Here is a 20756-nt window from a genome sequence, read left to right as displayed (position 1 = left end):
GTGGTGTCCCGTCATGTCCTCTACATGCTCAGTCCTCCGTTTGTGTCACTCCTTTGCAGCTTTGATGCGTCTTCAGATACGCTCGCAGTGTTGTGGTTTTCTAACCGTCCTCCAGGTCCTGGTTTCACTCTGAAACAGTCCCGAGGTTGTCCTGCTGCTTCTCAGCACCGACGACCTTTCTGATGGGCTCTGTGTGTGAGGGGGGTGTGGCCGAGGTGTGGGGACAGGCGGTCTGACCGGCCTACGTGTGCGTGCTGATATCGCAGTGAACAGGATCTGATGTGGTCGTCTCGGACACACATGATAAAAACCAGGGCGCCTTACAGCGGCTCTTGATGCAGCATGAAGTCAGAGGTCATGTGACGGCGTCCATGTTTGTTGTGGTTACACTTGGTGATCTCGGTGTGTAGCTCTGAGTAAAAAACTTCTCACACATCAGAGTGGAAAGAGAAGAAGTTTTATTGTTGTTGGCTTTCTGAGACTCACTCGCTCACTCACTCAGTCACTCATCGCCCCCCTCCTGATGCTGTTTGTCTGGGTTTGCCGTTCGTAGAATTAAATTTAAAATCTAAGTCAAAGATCTTTCATCAGGATTCACCTTTGAGTTTAGTTCTGAGACCTCGGACACAGGTCTGTTTTCATTAGGCAGCAGGATCTGGTTGGAGCCTCGTTCTGTCACCGCGCCATGACTCTGTCCCTGCAGCTCCGTGACAGACAGCAGGTGGAGGACGGGTTGAATTCAGACCTTTATTGACATAAATACAAATGTACAGTGGAACAGCAGAAAAGAATCGTCATGGAAACCCTCCAGCGTGGGGAGGGGGCGGGGGGGCTCCTTCATCTGGTCCCGTCTGAGCATTAAAAGGCAGTGAGGCCGCAGCACCAGCTGATGTCTCACATCTGCACACAAACAGGCAGCGGCTCAGCGTCCCGCTGTGACGTCTCTGATTGGCCGCTTTCAGCGGGCCCATCCCCTCCTCCTTCTGACATCCTTTAATGTTCATGACCTCCTCTGCGGCCCGTGAAAGACACAGCAGCATTTAAACGAGCGTCCCGCTAAGCCCTCAGGGCGACTCGTCCAGCGGCGCCATGAGCAGCTGCAGCTCCTTGAAGGTGCTGCCATGACGACCGACCTGCCCCGCCTTGTTCTTCACGATGTTGCTGAGGTTCTTCAGCTGCTTGCAGCAGGTGCGGCACTTCTGAAGTCTGCGGCGACACAAACAGGAAGTCAGAGACACAGAGAGAGTACTTCCTGTTAATGCTGCAGATCAGCTAGAGGGCGCCAAACTGCCAAACTCACCGCTCCTCCCGTGTAATGTCCACACCCACAGACGGCGCCGCCTTCAGAGTGTCCGAGATCAGCAGCCAGAAGTGTTTCATGATGAGCTTCAGAGACGTACAGCCGGTCTGAATGTAGCTGAGGGCGCACACACACACAGCAGTGAGGAGGTTTGTGTTGATAAAGTTGTCGTGATTGTGTCATTAAAAGGTTTTGATGATGTCACCTTTCATATTTACTCTGCAGCAGTTTGTCGATCTGAGGAAGGACGGTCATACACAGGTCCAGTCTCCACAGAGAGCTGAAACACAAACACTGATCAGCTGACCGCACACCTCACTTCACATGTACACACGGGTCAGTGTGTGTGTGTGTGTGTCTCACGGCTGCAGGTTTATTATGTTGAGGATGTCCACCACGATGGACAGGTCGTTCATGGAGACAGCTTTGTCCATAGCACTCTGCACAGACACAGAACACTTTAAACATAGAGACACAAAGCGACCACGTGTTCGGGCTCGGAGGCGTCTCACCTTGATGTCCTCTCTGACCCACACCGCTCGGACCGCCTGCAGGTTTTTGAGCCGGCTGCTCAGCATCACACACATGGTGTCGTGGCCCTTTGAAATCTGTGCCGCCGCCTCCTCGACGCTCAGGGCCCGGTGGTTCGGCGTCGGCTGAACAACCACACACACGTTTAGTTTGTGTCAGACACACAGGAGGTCAGAGAAAGGCGGCGTCACACTCACGGGCAGGAAGTCGGCCACGTTCAGGCCGATGGGCTCGTTCCTGGTGCTCAGGATGATCTTAGGCTGCGGCTTGGACTTGGCTGTGGTGGCGGTGGGCTGAGGAGGAGGAGGCTGGATTGAGGATGGCGGCCCGGCGGCCGACGGTTCCAGGCGCTTCGCACAAGACACCACTATAGGCTCCACCCTCTGCACCGGCGTGGAGGAGGCCAGGGGCGGAGTCTGTAACAGAGTAAACATTCAGGTTTTATGTTTCAGGCGTGGCGGTGCTGTTGTGAACCTGCGGCGCTGCGTTCACTGACCTGCAGCTTGTCAGGAAAAGGGGACATGTCCTTCAGCTGTCGGCCAATGGCCAGTATGGTCTCTGAGGGAGAGAAGAGCAGCGTGTTGGTTAAAAAACGAGGCGCTGACCAAACGAGAAGCTGCGAGAGACTCACCGTCCTCTGGAGGAGCAGGAAAGGGCTCCGTGATCCTGGGCGGAGTGCGAGCTGGAGGAGAGGAGGAGTCAGGGTTGATCAAAACAAAAGTAAAAACAAAGCTGGTCACATGATCAGCTGTGGCGCTGACGGTCCACCTACAGATGGCGTTCTTTGGCTGGAAGATCTCCTTGTAGTCCTCGGCGTTGTAGATCTCAGCTGATGACAGCTTCTCGTCTGCTTCATCTTCACTGGGGCTCCGCCTCTCGCCTTCGGGGCTCCGCCTATCAGTGTCCGAACGCTGCTTCACCCTGATGACATCACATCATGTGACTCAGACTTCTTTGTAAGCAGGCGAGCTGATGTTGGTCTGTGGTACCTGTGCGAGCTGCAGGTGGTGGTGGGTCTCTCGTAGTTCCGGCGCAGCGCGGCTCCTCTGGGATCCTTCGGCTCTGTGAGCGGCTGGTTGTCCTGGGGGATTCCCTGGATCACAGAGCCGCCGCTCTTCTTCACACGCTTCAGGTCGACCACGTAGGACGACACGCTGGACAGCTGGTGGGACACGCCGATCTGACAGGAGGACGTTTGGAGTTTAGAATTTAGAGACACAAGCGTTAAAGGATCAGACAGGCGGAGCCACACACCAGCTGCTGGCCGCACAGAGCCAGGTCCGACACTCTGCCCCAGCCCACCGGAACCACATCGAAGCAGCGGTCAGGCTCCCAGCCGAACACCCGCAGAGAGTCCGTGGCCCCGCTGTACAGACACGAGCCGTCCAGGCTGAAGAGAGTGCTCCTGAACACACCATGGACGGGCAGGTCAGAGGACAAGGGACAAAGGACCGGAAACGACGTCCAACCTGCTGCAGTGAGACTCACCTGACGGGAGTCGTGTCTCCCTCCAGAGAACTGATCATTGTGAACTTCTCCAGATCCCACAGCTTGATGGTCCTGCAGGAGGAACATGTACACACAGTAAGAGTCAGTGACTAGAGGAGGAAGAGGAGAAAGGGGAGGATGAGGACGAGGAGGAAGGAGCAGCTGAGCCTCTGACCTGTCGGAGCTGCCTGAAGCCAGCAGGTACTCGTTGGGGTGGAACTGGACGGTGTTGACGGCTGCAGTGTGAGATCGGAACTCTGTGATGGTCTTCCCCTGAGTCAGGTCCCACAGCTGACAGAGACAAGAGACAGGAAGGACAGTGAGGACATCAGACAGGAAGAGACGTCTGTGGCAGCAGGATGTCAAAGTCTTAACCCTGTCGACTCCAAACAGTTCCTGTCACATGATCCGTGTTCTCTGGTCACACGGTGTAGGTCTTGGTGTGTTTCAGTTAGACAGCAGCTCTGGGTCCTGTTACCTTGACGGTGCAGTCGTCACTCGCAGAGGCGAGCCACTTCCCGTCCGGGCTGAAGGCCAGACTCCTCACGGCCTGAGTGTGACCCTGACACACAAACACACCGTTAGCACAGCGACTCTGGATTACAGGGAGATAACCTGCTCCTCACACAGGGACCTCACCTTATACCTGAAGACGTATCCCTTCCTCCTGACGTCCCACAGCTGACAGAGGACAGGTCACATGATCAAGACAACCCAGAGAGAACATGGTATCACACACACACACACACACACACACACACACACACACACACACACACACACACCTTGATGTTCGTGTCCATGGAGCTGGAGGCCAGGAAGTCTCCAAACGGATGGAAGGCCAGACTGGTGATGTTGGCTTTGTGTCCCATCAGAGTCCTGAGAACTGCGGACAGGAAGTTGCTCAGAGACACACTGAACCACACATGTTAAAAAGAACTCAACACAATCAGGTCTGTCCTGTGAGACACCATTCAGTCCACTACACCCAGTCCACTAGACCGAGTGTAGTGGACTCGGTATAGTGGACTCGGTGTAGTGGACTCGGTGTAGTGGACTCGGTCTAGTGGACTCGGTCTAGTGGACTGGAAGACTGAAGACGCTCAGACAGTTTTGGTTTGCTGCAGGATGATCAGACGTCTCTTGAGGGGAAAACCTTAGAGGACCTTAAATGTCTTACTCTTGGCGGCCTCCAGGTCCCACACTCGGATTGACCCGGACTGTGACCCGGCAACGACCTGCTCCTCTGACAGGTTGAACTGCACACACTCCACAGGGTTCTTGTGACCTGTCAAACTCTGAGAACACACACACACACACACCTGTGAAATCCATGCTGCAGCCACACACAACAGTGGCCACGCTGCAGAATCAGCGCCCCCTGCTGGGGACGTGTGGATGTGTCCCCTGCTGGACATCCCTCCTCCTCATGTCTCCACGTAGGTTCTTACCATAATGCAGTTGGCCTTGCTGACGGCCCAGATGTTGACCCTGCAGTCCTCTCCTCCGGTGGCCAGCAGGCGGCCCGAGCTCTTCCCCAGACACAGACAGGACACCCTGCTGGAGTGAGCCTGGAACTCCTCTGTAAGGCAACACAGGAGGGCCAGATTCAGCTGCACTGCCGGACTCACACAGCTCTGTTCACAGGCTAACGAGGGTGTACTCACGCAGTTGCCATGATATCTTTGGGGTGCTGGTGCTGGCAGCAGCCATGCTGGTCACACTGCTGCGTTGGGAACAACACGAAGAAGACAACTGTGTCCACAACCAGGATCTGCAGGGGACAACCTGACGGGACAGATGTCACAAGGTCTGTATGTTCTTAAACTAAACAGGAGACAAACACTGCATTAAAAAGCAGCAGGAAGGACGGAGGTGACGAGGCGGAGCTCTGCTGGATCAATTGGCTGTGGTTGATTGATTATCACCAGCAGGTTGTACACCATGATGGAAAGACGCCCACAGACTACACTCTCTCTGGTAATTGAAATCAATCCTGGTAATATGTAGTAGGGCTGGGTGATAATGGCAAAAAAATTAATCACGATTTTGTGATTTTGGCATTTAGCTGATAACGATTAATTTGACGATTAATTGATGACAGGTGTACTGACGTGTTTTTGACTCTAAATCAGCACATTGTTCTAAAATGATTCCGACAAACCATCAGTCAAGTTAACCCCTTCAGTCTGACAGGTTAAAGTAGTGATCAGGCACCAACCAGCCATGTTTGAAATATGTGTTGATGACAGATGCACAAACTGCTTCAAAATAATAACGAGGCAAACATTTAAAGCAGCTTTGTCCTTCACATGTTCTTATGTTCAGGTCACAGAGCATAAAAACATTAACATTAAACAGGACAAATAAGTTCAGAAAAGTCCCATCAGTGATTATTAAAGTTAAAAATGTGTCTGTGCAAATGAACCTGTAGCTGTTGTAATGTTTTCCTTTCTTGAATAAAGATCAAGAGGCAGCTTCTAGTCGGAGTTGACGAGCAAACATCCGGTTACTATGGCAACAACCAACCTCTGATGCTGCAATAACACACGGACACGCTCCTCATTCATCAGCTGCTCTAACAGACCGGAAATGACTCAGGAGCGTGTTCAGCTCAGGGTCAAAGGTGTAGGAATGTTAGCGATCGTCATGGCAACAGCTGTGGGGATGACTGACATCAGAGACATGCTCCGTGTTTGTTTCAAACAACACGAGTTAAAGCTGAGCCTGTTGTTACTGCACAATAACAACAACCTGAGCTAACTTAATGCTAGGTGGCTGTTTGCTAATCTTATTAAGAGGCTCCGTTAAACTAATTACTGCCGCGTCACCGTAAACAACAGCTTCCAAATAAAACATTAAACTTTAAACAGGTCGTCTCGCTCCGTTATATTAATAATGCCGTGAACTCGCGCTAACTAGTCGCAGTTTGTAAACTAACCTGTTAACGTTAGCTGAGTGAGGACAGGTAGCAGCTAATTAGCGCGGCTGGTTGTCAGAGATGTTGCGGGCAAACAGAACCGGGTGTCGGCCTGTTTCCCTCGGTGTCTCGGCTCCGGGTATGGCGGTGCAGAGGTTAAAGTTGACCGTTAAACCGGCCCAGGTTAATCTGGCCCGGCGGCGGCTGATGACAACTTGTTGACGGTCTGGTCTTCTTCTTCTTCGTCTGCTGTTTATCTGCTTTGCTTCTTCTTCTTCTTCTTTGGTTTGAGACAGACGCTTTCGTAGCGTACTGCTGCCCTCTACTGTTTCCGTAGAGTTACTGTCCAGTTCAGTTTGAGTCATGTTTTCTTCTGTAGTCCAGTGGACTGCAGGTCTGTACCAGCTCCTCCATGTTCTTCCGGTCTCCCGGGTTTAATAAGGCCCTCCGCCTGTCCCAGCTCTCTGAACAGCTTCGTCCTTGGAGCTGTGGATCTTTTACATTGTAAAATGAGGCTTCACCTCTCCACCTCTCCACACTCACACTGCCCATCAGGATGCCTCCCAGTCCAGGCTGGTCCACTTCAAAGCTGCAGCGGCCGGATCTTATTCTGGTTATTGCTACAGCGTCGCTTCTGTTCGGCCAGAGTAATTATAGCCTTTTAGAATAGAATAGAATAGAAATACTTTATTCATCCCAAGCTGGGAAATTTCACTGTTGCAGCAGCCAAGTACAGTCACTCAGCAAACCAAAAGAATAACAAATAAACCTGTAACGGTCTAAATGAAACAGTATGAACATTATTTACAGCAAGATAAATATGAACACAGGTGCAGAAGTAAAAATGTGCCGTTTGTAATGCAGGTATACATATAGTCTGAAACGGGTTGTGCAGTTTGGTATGAAATGATATACAAGGACAACCGTGTGCAGAACGTGTGCAGAACGTGTCCCTTACAGCAGTGAGAGGAGGTGTTGTACAGCAGCATGAGGCAGGACAGACTTCCTGTAGCGTTCTGTGACAGTGAAGCTGTCTGAGCCTTTTGGAAAAGGCGCTCTTGTCTGTCCCGTACAGGGAGGAGAGGGTGGTCCATGATGGATCACAGTGTGTTCAGTGTCCTCCTCTCCACCACACACTATGTATATACACACACTACACAGCTGTGCATGCTGCAGAACTTCCTCCCTTTACTTTCCTTGTCCCTGATTTATTGTATAAGAGTATTCTGGTTGTAAGGACCAAGAAAGAAGAAGCTTGGTTTAAATGGTTTGTGGCCTATATGTTCTGTTGTTCTGCCAGTAGAGGGCACCCTTGCTTTACCTTTAAAGCCACACCTGTTCCGGTCTTCCTGGGAGGCACACAGGTCGCACACCTGCAGAAGTTCACTTACTTTGAGCGTGTGCTCGTTTGTTTCAGCACCTTTGGGGAAAAGCAAACTCAGCGGACACTGGATTTCTTTACTCTACACGCGCAGATCAGTCCTCCAGCTGAGCACAGACTGAGACCAGCGTACCTTAAAGAAGAATGAGCTGACGCAGCTTGTGGAAAATGACTGGAACATGGACCTGGGACAGAGTTATCAGTGGGATTTCCTCCGGGTTTGGGGACTTCAGAGAGGCCAGTGATGCAGTCCAGGGACAGTTTATATGGAAGAAAATATGCAGTGCGACCAACAGAGCTGGTTTGAGCCCAAAGACACTGTGTTTTGTGACTTTATTGATCAGGCTGATGTGTGGGTCAAAGAAGCATGTGTTCGCATGGAGGCAGCAGGAAAATGGACGAGACTGTGTTTCCTGCTGATGGTGTTTCTGTGGCGTCAGGACGGACCAAAAGTTCTAAAAGCAGCAGGTCTGTGCGCTCCAAAGCCTCTGCAGAGCTCTGGAGGGCTGAATGGGACAAAGCTGCTGCACAATCAAGATGCATTAGCTGCCACTGATGCTGAGCTGAAGGTGTTGCAGAGCTACGAGTGGGGAGTCGGACATACAGCCCCACCAGCTCCAGCCCACGCAAGGTCAGGCGAGCTGTTTATACAGCACCATTCATACACAAGGCAGCTCACAGTGCTTCACAATCAGTGGCGGTTTTTAAATATCATTTATTTTCCATTTTACAACCTGTCATGTTAGTTCCTCTCTCCTTCATCCTCTCTGTCCTGTCTCCCTCTTCTTCTCCTCTCTCTCTTCACACTGTATATGATTGACCAGAAAATCATTTGAAGGCTACAGACAAAGAAAGAGGATCTGAACAAACTAAAAGCTTCTGATTCAAATCAGTATGTGTCCGTTGAACTCAAGGAAACAAACAAGGGTGACTTTATCATAACTTTATTATTTTAAAATGAAAAAAAGAAAAGAAACCTAATATTGTTCCTCTCCCTCCTCCTCTCCTTCCCCCATGATGTCCATTCCCACCTCCTCGTAGTCCTTCTCCAGGACAGCCATGTCCTCTCTGGCCTCTGAGAACTCTCCCTCGTCCATCCCCTCTGCAACGTACCAGTGGACGAAGGCCCTCAAAGGGCGCCATCAAAGCGCAGGGACGCAGTGATGGAGGAGGTGATCTGTCCGATCAGCCTGTTGAGGTTGGTGTAGGTGGGGCGCTCGATGTCCAGGTTCCTGCGGCAGATGTCTTAGATGGCCTCGTCCACCATGAAGGCACAGTCCGAGTGCTCCAGGGTGGCGTGGGTGGTCAGGGTGGAGTTGTAGGCAGTGTTCATTTTGGCAGCAATTTCTGATTTAGTTTTTATTTTAGTCTTGTGACTAAAATGTCATTTGATTTTAGTCACGTTTTAGTCATCAACATGTTTTAACTTTTAGTCACTAAATCTGCCGTGGATTTAGTGACTAAAATTCTATGATATATTTTTTCATGAAATAATTAAGGTTTGAAGTGCAATAAAACAGGCACAGCTTTAACTTGTTATTTGAAACAAACATCTCTTTATTTAATTGCTATGACCTTTTCACCAAAGACCCAGTGAACAGTGAGCTGCTCTCCCTGAACACACTGTTCAGTCATGACCTTCTTCATGAATCCTCCATAACTACAGCAAAACACTGCAGTGACTCAGAAACAGGTCGCATGCTGTAAAACCATCATCCGTGTCTTCATGTATAGATTTTGTCCGTGTGTGTGTTCTTCTCCTGTGTTGTGTTACCATGCATGAGGACGCCTTCTTCCAGCATCGCGGGGTAACGTCCTTACGTAGAGAGAGCACTTCTGATTGGCTCTCTGCCGCCGTCTCCTGATTCGTCCCTTCCACAAACACAATCTGCTCTGATTGGATCTCGTCTCCATCAATAATTTCGTCTCGTTTTTGGCACCGTGCGTGTTCAGAGAATTTTGGCTCGCCAGTTTACGGATTCTGTCTAGAACCAGGTCGATGGTCCTCTTGCTTGATGGTGTAGTGACCACGGGCGCAGTTGATGGCTGCATCCTCCTTTCCAGTGATGAGCTGCTCAGGGTGAAGAGCTGACGGTAGATTCCTGTATGGATTTCAAATGTATTAAAAAGCACTGCACAGCTTCACTGCCCCGAGCCACACGTCCCACCTGTGTAACGTTCAGGGACAGGGCGGCGCCTCCCCTCCACCCAGCCCAACTTAAAAAAAACAGTAAGCAGCAGCCGGAAGCAGATCTGCGAGTTATATATTAATTATATTATGACTTTATACACAACTAAATAGAATAATAAGATAAAAACAGTAGACTTAGACATAAGAATAAATAAAATACGAATAAGCAATAGGAAGTAATCAAAATGTGCAGCTCTGTGTACAGAGGGTGAAGTGTGTTTGAGGAGCATTGTTTCTGTGTTATTGTCAGAGGGAGGACGTTCAGAGTGCAGATATTTGTTTTTGCTATACAATCTGTTAACATATGTGCAGTGTTTGCATGGTGGCAGTGATGCTCCATGATAAATGTTCAGTCAGTGTTCAGCAGCCTGTGGGCACAGACTGTTTTCAGTCTGGTTCTTCCTGCGTTCTCTCCTGGAGCGTCTGCCTGGCGGCAGCAGTGTGAGCGGTGTGTGCTGTGGGTGAGTGCGGTCCTTGATGATGTTGTGGGCCCTCTTTGTGACCCGGGCTTTGTAGATGTCCTGTAGAGCTGGGAAGGCTGCTCCAGGGACATCTCTCTGCTTTGATAAGCTTAGTCAGCCTTTAATGATTCAATGACACCTAAAACACTTCAATAGCTGTAAATGAAGAGCTTCATGCATTCAAATGTGGATTTGTTTAATAGTGTGACGGCCCCAGGCCCGACTGCTTGTTGTGTGTTTGTTCCACTCTGGTCGCTTCCATCAGGGTGGAGCTGCAGTAATTGCAGAGGTAGAACATCTGGCCAGTGCTCTGAAAGAAGTGTTTAGCTCCACCTGATCCTGCACTGCAGTCTCTTCTCTTCTCCTGCCTGCACCACCTGCCTGCACCACCTGCTGCTGCGTCCCTTGTGCTCGGCCGTCTCGGTGTCTGTTTTGGTTGCTTTGGTCAAATAAATTAATGGCTTTATTTAATTTAACAGCGTGTGTCCGACTACTGTTGTGATCAGAATGAGCGGGTCATAACAAATTGGGGCTCGTCCAATCGGTTGTGGTAAGGTGAATTTTGCTGTCTTCAGATATTTTTTGTCATTTGTCCTTTTTCCAGTTTACTGGCGGCGTTGCAGGTCCAGTGTAGGGAATTTGGTTGATTGCAGCGGTTAATGCTCTGGGAGACACGCAGGGTTTATTGTGCTGGTGTTTGTATTTTTTTAAGGCGGCTGTGGCTGTGTGTGTCGCGGCTGGGGCCTGTCGGCGTGGTCCTCCGGTTAGGCTCAGAGGTGCTTCCCCTTTGGGTTGTGCCTGGGGGTGGGACCTGGTAGTGTTGGGGTGAGGCGGTTGGAGCGTCTTTTTCCCCTTTTCCTCCAATCTTTGCTCGGGAGCACGTCCCTGGTTGCAGGGCGGTTGCCGATTGTCGGTCGCCGTTTCGGACCAGCGGGTTTCAGTGCATAAATACCCGCCGCTAACCCCCATGAAGACCAGGGAGGAGCGGTTAGTGAGTTAGGCAGACAGGGGGGGCTCTGACTGGTTTTCCTGGTGCTTGCACACACGAGTTTAAAAGTGCATTTTCTTTGGTTGTACATTCTCTCTTTGTGTCCGTTGTTAGGTGATCAGATGGATGAATTGGTTTAATTTATTGATGCACCTGAGAAACTGTTGGATCGGTGCACAAAGGAGCAGCTGATTGAAGTTGCCGAACATTTTAAGGTGGCAGTAGTTGATAAAACATTGAAGGAGACGATAAAAGCTACAGTTAAAGCTGCTTTAGTACATTTGAAAAATGAAAGATGAGTTGGAGCAGGCGAAGCTGCACTTAGAGAGGCAGGAGTTGTCTTTGGTGAGGGTCAGCTGGATGCTGAGCTGCAGCGCCCGGAGGGTTTTCCTGGGGTCCCGGTACTGCACAGTGATTTAAGTGATTTGAAGTTGGTCCCAAAGTTTAATGAGAAGGATCCAGAGACGGGGTCTGTCAGACCTCCTGAGAGCGAGCTCATGAGTTCATGTTCATTCACATCTTCCTGTTTGAACAGAATATTTATAATCAGAAAGGTTTCTCACAGAGGAAGTGAATCAGAGTCCAAAAGCAGAGAAATAAGTTATAAATATTACATTTTATTACAATAAAGTGCGAGTTTAAAGTCCTGCTGGCGGCCGGCCATGTTCCTGACGAAGGACGAGTTGAGCTGAGGGAGGAGGCTGATCTTCATCAGCTCGACTCGTGAGTACTTCTTCACAGCCTGGCCGTTTATTATAATAATAATAATAATAACAATACATATCAATAATTTATGATTTGCTTATATTTACATGTTATCTATTTTTGACATTCAAATGAATAGCATGTTTAATTCTTAACAAAGAAAAGAGTGTGTACCAGGCCGCTCGGCCTCACCACTTCTAAATCTCTACTTAAGACTCACTTGTTGACCTCGGCCTCTGCCTGAGTGTTGGCAGCTCTTGGGGATTTTATGTTTTATGATTGTATCTTTGTTTGATTGGATTTTACTGCAGTTTATTTCTCATGTATTTTATCAGTTTGAGTTTATTTTATGTATTTTAATGTTCAGCACTTTGGAGGGCGACGCTCTTATAAATGTGCGATATAAATAAAGCTGCAGTGATTGCAGAGGCAGAACATCTGTGTTCTGAAAGAAGTATTTAGCTCCACCTGATCCTGCACTGCAGCCTCTTCTCTTCTCCTGCCTGCACCACCTGCCTGCACCACCTGCTGCTGCTCGGCCGTCTCAGTGTCCGTTGTGGTTGTTTTGCTTTGGTCAAGGGGGGAGGTGACGGTAAGCTGCTGTTTAACCATATTATTGATCATAATTAATATACCAGCTACTGAGCAAACACTAGCCATATAACCAGTAGATAGACAAATATGATTAAATGTAATTTATATTTTATTCAATTGTAAGACTTGATACAGGGTCTGTTTGTAATTTTAATACTTTAAATTAAATAGCTACATGTGTAAGAACCCTGCAAATAACCCTGAAAGCACTGCTTTAATGTGTCATTAAGCATCAGGTCTGTCACTGCACCAGAGAATTACTGCTGGGTGGAGGAGAGTGGGGCTCCCTGCAGGACCAGCTGTCTGTCCTGGAGGAGGTGTACTGACCATCATCACCTTTGGAGGGTGAGGATACATATTTTATAGCTTTTCATATTTTAAGCTGCGTTGGAAGCCGCTCTGTGGAAGTTATTATTTTTATTTTTGCCCTTTTTAAAAACATCTTTAGTAACATGGCAGCCGCCGATCGTCAGCTCTGCAAACCCTGATGGACGATGTGGTGGACAGAGGAGACAGGCACCCCCCTCCCCCAGATGATGTCCCACTCACAGCCAGAGGACTCCAAGGTCTTCACCGTGGCATCGTCCAGTCCAGCAGCACCAAGGACTCCTGCTCAGCCAAACATTTATATATATGTTCTTTGTGAATAGTATTTTCTGCTGATTTTTATAAATAATAAACTGCACATTTTCATAATGCCCACTGGTAAATAGTTAGAAATGTTCAAACTGTGTCTTTGTAAATATTGTACATAACAGAACAATAAATGATTTACTGTGTCACTGAGAAGTTGTTCAAAAGTTTACTTAAATTATAAATAGGTGATGAAACACATGATGTAACAAGGTTAGAAGAGTTTAAGAACACAGAGACAAGAACGATCTCTCTCTCTCTCCCCCCCTCTCTCCTCTCTCTGTTTCTCTCTCTCTCTCTCTCTCTCTCTCTCTCCTCCCTCTGTTTCTCTCTCTCTCTCTCTCTCTCCTCCCTCTGTTTCTCTCTCTCCTCCCTCTGTTTCTCTCTCTCCTCCCTCTGTTTCTCTCTCTCTCTCTCTCTCTCTCCTCCCTCTCTCTCTCTCTCTGTCTCTCCCCCCTCTCTCCTCTCTCTGTTTCTCTCTCTCTCTCTCTCTCTCCTCCCTCTCTCTCTCTCTCCCCCCCCCCCTCTCTCCTCTCTCTGTTTCTCTCTCTCTCCCTCTCTCCTCCCTCTCTCTCTCTCTCTCTCTCTCCTCCCTCTGTTTCTCTCTCTCCTCCCTCTCTCTCTCTCTCTCTCTCTCCTCCCTCTGTTTCTCTCTCTCTCTCTCTCTCTCTCCTCCCTCTCTCTCTCTCTCTCTCTGTCTCTCCCCCCTCTCTCCTCTCTCTGTTTCTCTCTCTCTCTCTCTCCTCCTCCTCTCTCTCCTCCCTCTCTCTCTCTCTCCTCCCTCTGTTTCTCTCTCTCTCTCTCTCTCTCCTCCCTCTCTCTGTGTTTTATCAATTCTGACGAAGAGCAGCTGCAGTTCCGAACCAGGTCGACAGGTGGCGCTAATGTCATTCTCCACTAAAGCAGAGAAGAAGAAGCACCGAGAACCCCGGAAGTGGTTGGCCCCTCGGTTTGTTTGCTCGCTGAAAGCATTTCATTTATCCGTCTATCTGAGCCGAGGAGCGGCGTCACGGGGTTCAGCATGGCGGCGGTGGACGTGGAGGACGAGAGCATCCTGGCGTCCATCTTCAAGGACAGCTTCCCGGACTGCTGGAGGGACAACCCGGACTTCGCGGCCTATCTGTCCGAGCTGAGCTCCTTCGGGGTGGAGAAGCTGAGCCGGGAGCCGGAGAGGCTGGCGGAGGAGCGGGCTCAGATCCTGCAGCAGACCCGGGAGCTGGCCTTCTCCAACTACCAGACCTTCATTCGCACCGCCGACTGCACCGAGCACATCTACCGGGACTTCGGCCGGGTGGAGAGCAGTGTGTGCCGGCTTTTGGACAAGCTGCCCGGCTTCGGAGAGAAGTGCAGGTCGGTGCTGAATTCACTGCTATGGACGGTTCTGCTTATGTCTATGATGAGAACAACACCAGGGGACACATAAATATTCACGTGACTCCAGTGTTGATTCAAATGTTCTGTTTGCTCACACACCATCTGTCAATAATCAGGTGACAGGAGGTGTAACGGTGTGTGTGTGTGTGTGTGTGTGTGTGTGTGTGTCCAGGGCCTTCATGAAGGAGGCGGAGCAGATCGGAGCCAGCCGCCGGATGAACAGCCTCACACTGAACCGGCACACAGAGATCCTGGAGATCCTGGAGATCCCTCAGCTCATGGACACCTGCGTCCGCAACGGGTACTACGAGGAGGCCCTGGAGCTCGCCGCATACGTCAAGAGGCTGGAGAAGAAGCACTCCACGCTGCCCGTCATTCAGGTGAGTCAGGAGGAAACGCCTGGCATCGCAACCTGCAGCGACTCCTCTCCACGACCTTTGACCTCCTGCCTTTTTTTCCAGGGAATCGTGCGTGAAGTACGCCAGTCGACTCATCTGATGCTCAACCAGCTCCTGCAGCAGCTGCGCAGCAACTCCCAGCTGCCTGTCTGCCTGCGCGTCATCGGCTACCTGCGGCGGATGGATGTGTTCACAGAGGCGGAGCTGCGGGTGAAGTTCCTGCAGGCGCGGGGCACCTGGCTGCACTCCATCCTCGCTGCCATCCCAGAAGATGATCCCTACTTCCACATCACCAAGACCATAGAGGCCTGCAGGGTGCACCTGTTTGACATCATCACCCAGTACAGGGCCATCTTCTCTGACGAGGACCCGCTGGTACCCCCTGCTGGCGGGCCGGTGGCCGTGAATGAGGGCGCCATCTTCCACGGCTGGGTGGTGCAGAAGGTGGCAGAGTTTCTGGAGACTTTGGAGAGGGACCTGCAGCGGGGTGTAGGACCACGCCTGGACTCTCTGCTGGGGCAGTGTATGTACTTTGGCCTGTCCTTCAGCCGGGTGGGAGCAGACTTTCGTGGCCAGCTGGCGCCCATGTTCCAGCGCGTGGCAGCAGATACGTTCGGCAGGGCTGTGCGAGAGGCGGTGGATTTGTTTCAGGAAGACATGAACCGGTACACGCTCATCTCCCTGCCCTCGGTGCTGGGCGGGACAATCCCCCCCGTGGCCCCCGGCGCTCAGCCCGGCACGCTGCAGCCGCCCATGTCCCTGCTGGACTTCCAGCCACTCGCCTGTTTCCTCAACAACATCCTGACCGCCTTCAACGACCTGCGGCTCTGCTGCCCCATCGGGCTGGCGCAGGACGTCAGCAGGTGTCTGGAAGACGCTCTGAAGACGGTAAGCAGACTTAGGTTCAGGTGAACCTAGCAGGTCTGGACTGAAGTACTCAATGATGTTGTTTCGTCAGGTGACCCGTCAGATTCTGGTGTTCCACCGGGCCGAGGAGTCGGCGTTCAGCAGCAGAGAGAAGGAGCTCTTTGTTCAGTTCTGCTCTTCGTACGCTGAGGACCTGCTGCCGTTCCTGAACCGCTGCCTGCAGGTTCTGTTTCCTCCGGCTCAGCTCGCTCTTGTCCTGGGTGAGGACTCACTCTGACATCTGTCAAACCCACTACAGCCTGCAGGGGGCGTGGTCACACATTCTGTTTTCTCTCTGCAGGTGTTCCTGCGACTCAGCTGCACCGGCACGGGGGTCTGGGCTCCATCAGCCTTGCCCTGGTTCTGGAACCTCTGGACTTCCTACTTCCTCAGAGGGAGGTGGACACGCCACCGCCGGAGGTGGACGTCACGGCTGAACTGAGCAGCCTCTCGTTTGTGACACAGCCCCCAGAACCTGTGTCAGATCCAACATCGACCCGGTCTGACCTCAGAGACTCCGAGTCCAGAGCTGAAGAGACGGGGACAAAGCCTGAACGAGGGACGATTCAGGACGAGGAGTTCTCTCTGGAGTGAACAACACTGTGACAGACTGTGGGACGGCAGGTGACCTCTGATGTTCTATGGACTACATGTTAAAATAAATATTTCTGTCTTGAAGCTTTTGTTGTCCCCTGTCTGAAGACTGCAGGTTTATTCCAAGTCTTGATTTGTCCAGTCTAACTCACACAAAGCTTCACAGGAGGTGTCACAAACACATGCTGTGATGTCAGCGCGAGGCGGCGAGCGCTCGGCAGCCTCGGACTGTTTGCGACATTAAAACCAAACTGATCAGATGAAGGAAGCGAGACGTTTGCTGCTGTCACACTTTAGGTTTATTGAATATTAATACAGATACTTAGAGTCAGTCATGCAGAGAAGTTTGAAGGACCAGATCAGAATCCGTCTAACAGGATCTCTGAACCCGTGCATGATCATTTAGGATGAGTCCAGGTTGCAGTAGACAGGACATGCTACAGGTGTGTCAGAGTGTTCCTGAACGCACCACGGCACCGTCTGATGGGTTCTTTTCGCAGGAATCTGCCCAAACGCTGAATGATTTCGAGAATTAAACGGTGCGTGCCTGCTGTCGTCACTTCTTCTTGACAAACTTCCTGCGGGCGGCGTTGGGGTTGGCCCGCCTCCTGCCGCCTCCACAGTGACCGTCTCTGATCTGCAGGTTGGCGGCTCGGCTGTAGATGTCATTCTCACAGAACGGCGACGCCCCGGCCAGGTAGTCCGGGTCAAAGACGTTGGTCTTCTGCCGGGCCTTTCGGGACAGCCTCTGCTGGGGGAGGCGCTGGTCCTCCACCAGCTGTGGGTTGTTGCCGTGCTTCCCTCCCTGAGGCAGCGGCAGCGAGAACTGAAATGACACAGCAGGTTAGAACGCTCTGACGCACAGATGGTCACACGCCGCGACGAGCCGGCTCGTCTCACCCGCAGCCCTCGGGGGTTCAGCACTTTGGGGTTTTTGGAGAAATGCATCTGCATGCTGCCGTCCTCGCCGAGCGTCACCGCCACCTTCTTCAGAGTCTGGTTTCCACAGTGAGGACAGAACGCTCTGTTCATGTTGCTGGTTGTCCTGGAAGGAGCATTTTCATTGGTTTCAGATTTTTAACTTGATTTAATGATGCGTTCAAAGACCGTGGGAAAGCAGTGCGTACGTACTTGAAGCAGGCGTGACACCTCAGGATGTAGTTCCTGGCCTGTCGGATCACCATCCCGTTCACAGAGAGAACGTGGAGCCCGAGCTGAACGAGAACGTTCTGGAAACACCACACAATGGTTGGTGCGCTGAATGATGGGGTTTTTAAACTTTAGCACGTCTGTGTGATACCTGCATGGCGAAGTCAGTGGTCAGACATCCAACTCTGACATCAGCTGGAGCCGTCCAATCAGCAGCCTCCATCTTCACCTGTTTGATGTTACTGGGAGTGATCCAACCTCCTCCATCCTCCTCCTCCTCCTCCTCCTCCTCCTCCTCCTCCTCAGGCTCATTCTCTTTGTCCTCGTCGTCTGATTGGTCCTCGGACTCTCTGTGCTCGCCCCCCTCCTCAGTCTGTGGCGACTTGCTGCTCTCGTTCTGCCAACAGACATCATCATCATCATCATCACCATCATCATCATCATCATCATCATCATCATCATCATCATCATCATCATCAGTCAATCAGTTTTTCCCGTAAACAAATGTGTAGAAAATCATTTGGGCGTGTCGCCATGTTGGCCTATGTTGGGACTAAGAGCAGGAGCGTGAGTGGAGCTGAGGTGGACTGAGTTCTAAAAGAACTTACTGACCAGTAACCCCAGCAGCTCGTCGTCCAGCGCCGGCAGCGGTTCCCTCCAGAACTGGAAGCTGTTGAACGTGTCACTGTCGCCCGCCACAGATGCCGTCTGCCTGTCTGTCTGTTTCTGTCTGTCGGTGGAGCCTGAAGCCTCGGCTGACCCCTGAGAGACAGCAGACGCCATGTTAGTGAGGTGCGACCAGAGAAGGACGAGGAGTCAACGGCCATGTGACTCACCAGTGAACTCAGAAGGTCGTCGTCCAGCGTCGGCAGCGGCTCCCTCCAGAACTGGAAGCTGTTGAACTCGTCGGCTGATGTCTCGGTGCGAGTCTGTTGGACGTTTGGACCGTCTGTAGGCGTCTGAAGGACAAAAACACACACTGATGGACATCAGCTTCATCTGAACGCGGCGGCTGAACATGACTTTTACCTTTGAGGGCAAATGGAAGCCTGCAATGTTAACGGGAGTCTCTGGGTGGCGCTGTGTGCTGTGGATGCTGACCTGCAACAGAAATATTCAGATGTTACCATCAACCAGTGTGTCCACAGAATCTGTAAACGGACTCATCAGCTTTTGAATTTTCTGACGGTCCTTGAAGGCATCATGTGCAGATCTGAGCTCCAAATATTCATCAAACCCTTTTCATTACATGTCAGAGTCCTCCAGAAACAAAGAGTCCACTCCAACAAGATCCAGTACAAACTAAAGGTCCTGTCCCCCTCAGCACCCAGCAGGACGCCATGATGGAGTCACTGTGAGCAGCAGTCACATGACCAACACTCAGAGAGTCTCTGTCTGACCTGCAGCTTCCTGCAGCTGTGTGACGGGTCTACAGATGTGTGACGGGTCTGCAGATGTGTGACGGGTCTACAGATGTGTGACGGGTCTACAGATGTGTGACGGGTCTACGGGTCTACGGGTCTGCGGGTCTGCTGCTGTGTGGCGGGTCTGCTGCTGTGTGACGGGTCTGCGGGTCTGCTGCTGTGTGACGGGTCTGCGGGTCTGCTGCTGTGTGGCGGGTCTGCTGCTGTGTGACGGGTCTACAGATGTGTGACGGGTCTGCAGATGTGTGACGGGTCTGCAGATGTGTGACGGGTCTGCAGATGTGTGACGGGTCTACAGATGTGTGATGGGTCTGCAGATGTGTGACGGGTCTGCGGGTCTGCAGATGTGTGACGGGTCTGCGGGTCTGCAGATGTGTGACGGGTCTGCGGGTCTGCAGATGTGTGACGGGTCTGCGGGTCTGCAGATGTGTGACGGGTCTACAGATGTGTGACGGGTCTGCGGGTCTGCAGATGTGTGACGGGTCTGCAGATGTGTGACGGGTCTGCAGATGTGTGACGGGTCTGCAGATGTGTGACGGGTCTACAGATGTGTGACGGGTCTGCAGATGTGTGACGGGTCTGCAGATGTGTGACGGGTCTGCGGGTCTGCAGATGTGTGACGGGTCTGCGGGTCTGCAGATGTGTGACGGGTCTGCGGGTCTGCAGATGTGTGACGGGTCTGCGGGTCTGCAGATGTGTGACGGGTCTGCGGGTCTGCAGATGTGTGACGGGTCTACAGATGTGTGACGGGTCTGCGGGTCTGCAGATGTGTGACGGGTCTGCAGATGTGTGACGGGTCTGCGGGTCTGCAGATGTGTGACGGGTCTGCGGGTCTGCAGATGTGTGACGGGTCTGCGGGTCTGCAGATGTGTGACGGGTCTGCGGGTCTGCAGATGTGTGACGGGTCTACAGATGTGTGACGGGTCTGCTGCTGTGTGACGGGTCTGCGGGTCTGCAGATGTGTGACGGGTCTGCAGATGTGTGACGGGTCTGCGGGTCTGCAGATGTGTGACGGGTCTGCGGGTCTGCTGCGGGTACCTTGACCTCCGGCTCCTTCTTCAGGTGCTGTGAGCCGACGTGTTCGAGCTCCAGCTGGTAGGTCAGAGCCAGAACCTTGATGTCTGTGGCCGACAGGCTCGGATAGTCCCCGGTCTTCTTGGAGAACTCGGTCACTGAAAACAAACGTCAGGTGGGGTCAGGGTTTAGTTGCCGTGTGTGATCGGGGTCCGTTTGTTTTACTCACCGTGTCTGACGTGCTCCGGATGCGGCTCTCCGAAGTGGAGCTGGTACGGCAGGAAGGCCAGGCTCCTCCGGGTGGGTTTGTCCCGGATCTCGTCCACCACATCTCGCACGGTGTAGATGTTCCTGCCGATGTCCTGAAACACACGTTCAACACGGGTTAAAGCAGCGGCTCCCTGCGGCCTCCCCCTCCTCCCCCTCTCCCTCCCCCGTGCTCGGCATCTCTCTCCTCGGCCTGACTCACTGACCCTGGCCGGGCTCCGCGGCCCCTCTGACGGATAACTGCCCCAGTCAAAGGGGGCTCTGAACATCAGGACAAAGTCTCACCTGCAGAGGAGCTTTCTTTAAAAACGCTCCTGCGTCAGCGACAACATGCTCCACTGGGGTGGGCGCCATCTTGGATTGATGACAACAGCTGAAGCGGCCAATCAGAGGAGGAGGGTAAAGGCACGTGACATGTGTCTGTGTTTTCCCTGCTGT

The 20756-nt window shown here is 51.8% G+C and overlaps 3 protein-coding genes across 3 annotated transcripts; 1 reads left to right on the top strand and 2 right to left on the bottom strand.

The window, feature by feature from the left end:
• Positions 1 to 441: 441 nt before the first annotated feature.
• On the bottom strand, positions 442 to 6506 carry katnb1 (katanin p80 (WD repeat containing) subunit B 1). Its single transcript, XM_028401481.1, has 20 exons — positions 6261 to 6506; positions 4987 to 5107; positions 4771 to 4901; positions 4500 to 4617; positions 4105 to 4205; positions 3959 to 4000; positions 3798 to 3881; positions 3495 to 3610; positions 3320 to 3391; positions 3086 to 3236; positions 2821 to 3011; positions 2604 to 2752; positions 2463 to 2513; positions 2328 to 2389; positions 2029 to 2247; positions 1813 to 1956; positions 1664 to 1740; positions 1506 to 1580; positions 1301 to 1417; positions 442 to 1206 (listed from the first exon to the last, which is right to left on the bottom strand). The coding sequence occupies exons 2-20, from the start codon at positions 5030 to 5032 to the stop codon at positions 1065 to 1067; spliced, it is 2088 nt and encodes a 695-aa protein (XP_028257282.1). The 5' UTR covers positions 5033 to 5107; positions 6261 to 6506; the 3' UTR covers positions 442 to 1064.
• A 7596-nt stretch (positions 6507 to 14102) lies between these two features.
• cog8 (component of oligomeric golgi complex 8) lies at positions 14103 to 16548 on the top strand. The gene is made up of 5 exons (XM_028401134.1): positions 14103 to 14542; positions 14739 to 14946; positions 15028 to 15852; positions 15923 to 16091; positions 16172 to 16548. Exons 1-5 carry the CDS (start codon positions 14214 to 14216, stop codon positions 16462 to 16464), a joined length of 1824 nt encoding a protein of 607 aa, XP_028256935.1. The 5' UTR covers positions 14103 to 14213; the 3' UTR covers positions 16465 to 16548.
• Positions 16549 to 16745: 197 nt separating this feature from the next.
• Positions 16746 to 20719, bottom strand: nob1 (NIN1 (RPN12) binding protein 1 homolog). The gene is made up of 10 exons (XM_028401136.1): positions 20604 to 20719; positions 20281 to 20413; positions 20076 to 20209; positions 18643 to 18714; positions 18450 to 18572; positions 18226 to 18375; positions 17765 to 18010; positions 17596 to 17693; positions 17365 to 17509; positions 16746 to 17290 (listed from the first exon to the last, which is right to left on the bottom strand). Exons 1-10 carry the CDS (start codon positions 20670 to 20672, stop codon positions 17021 to 17023), a joined length of 1440 nt encoding a protein of 479 aa, XP_028256937.1. The 5' UTR covers positions 20673 to 20719; the 3' UTR covers positions 16746 to 17020.
• Positions 20720 to 20756: the final 37 nt, after the last annotated feature.

The sequence above is a fragment of the Parambassis ranga genome, chromosome 3 (assembly GCF_900634625.1).
Source record: "Parambassis ranga chromosome 3, fParRan2.1, whole genome shotgun sequence".
Taxonomy (NCBI): Eukaryota; Metazoa; Chordata; class Actinopteri; family Ambassidae; genus Parambassis; species Parambassis ranga.
Note: the sequence above shows the minus strand (reverse complement) of the source record. Positions and strands in the feature narration are given on the sequence as shown.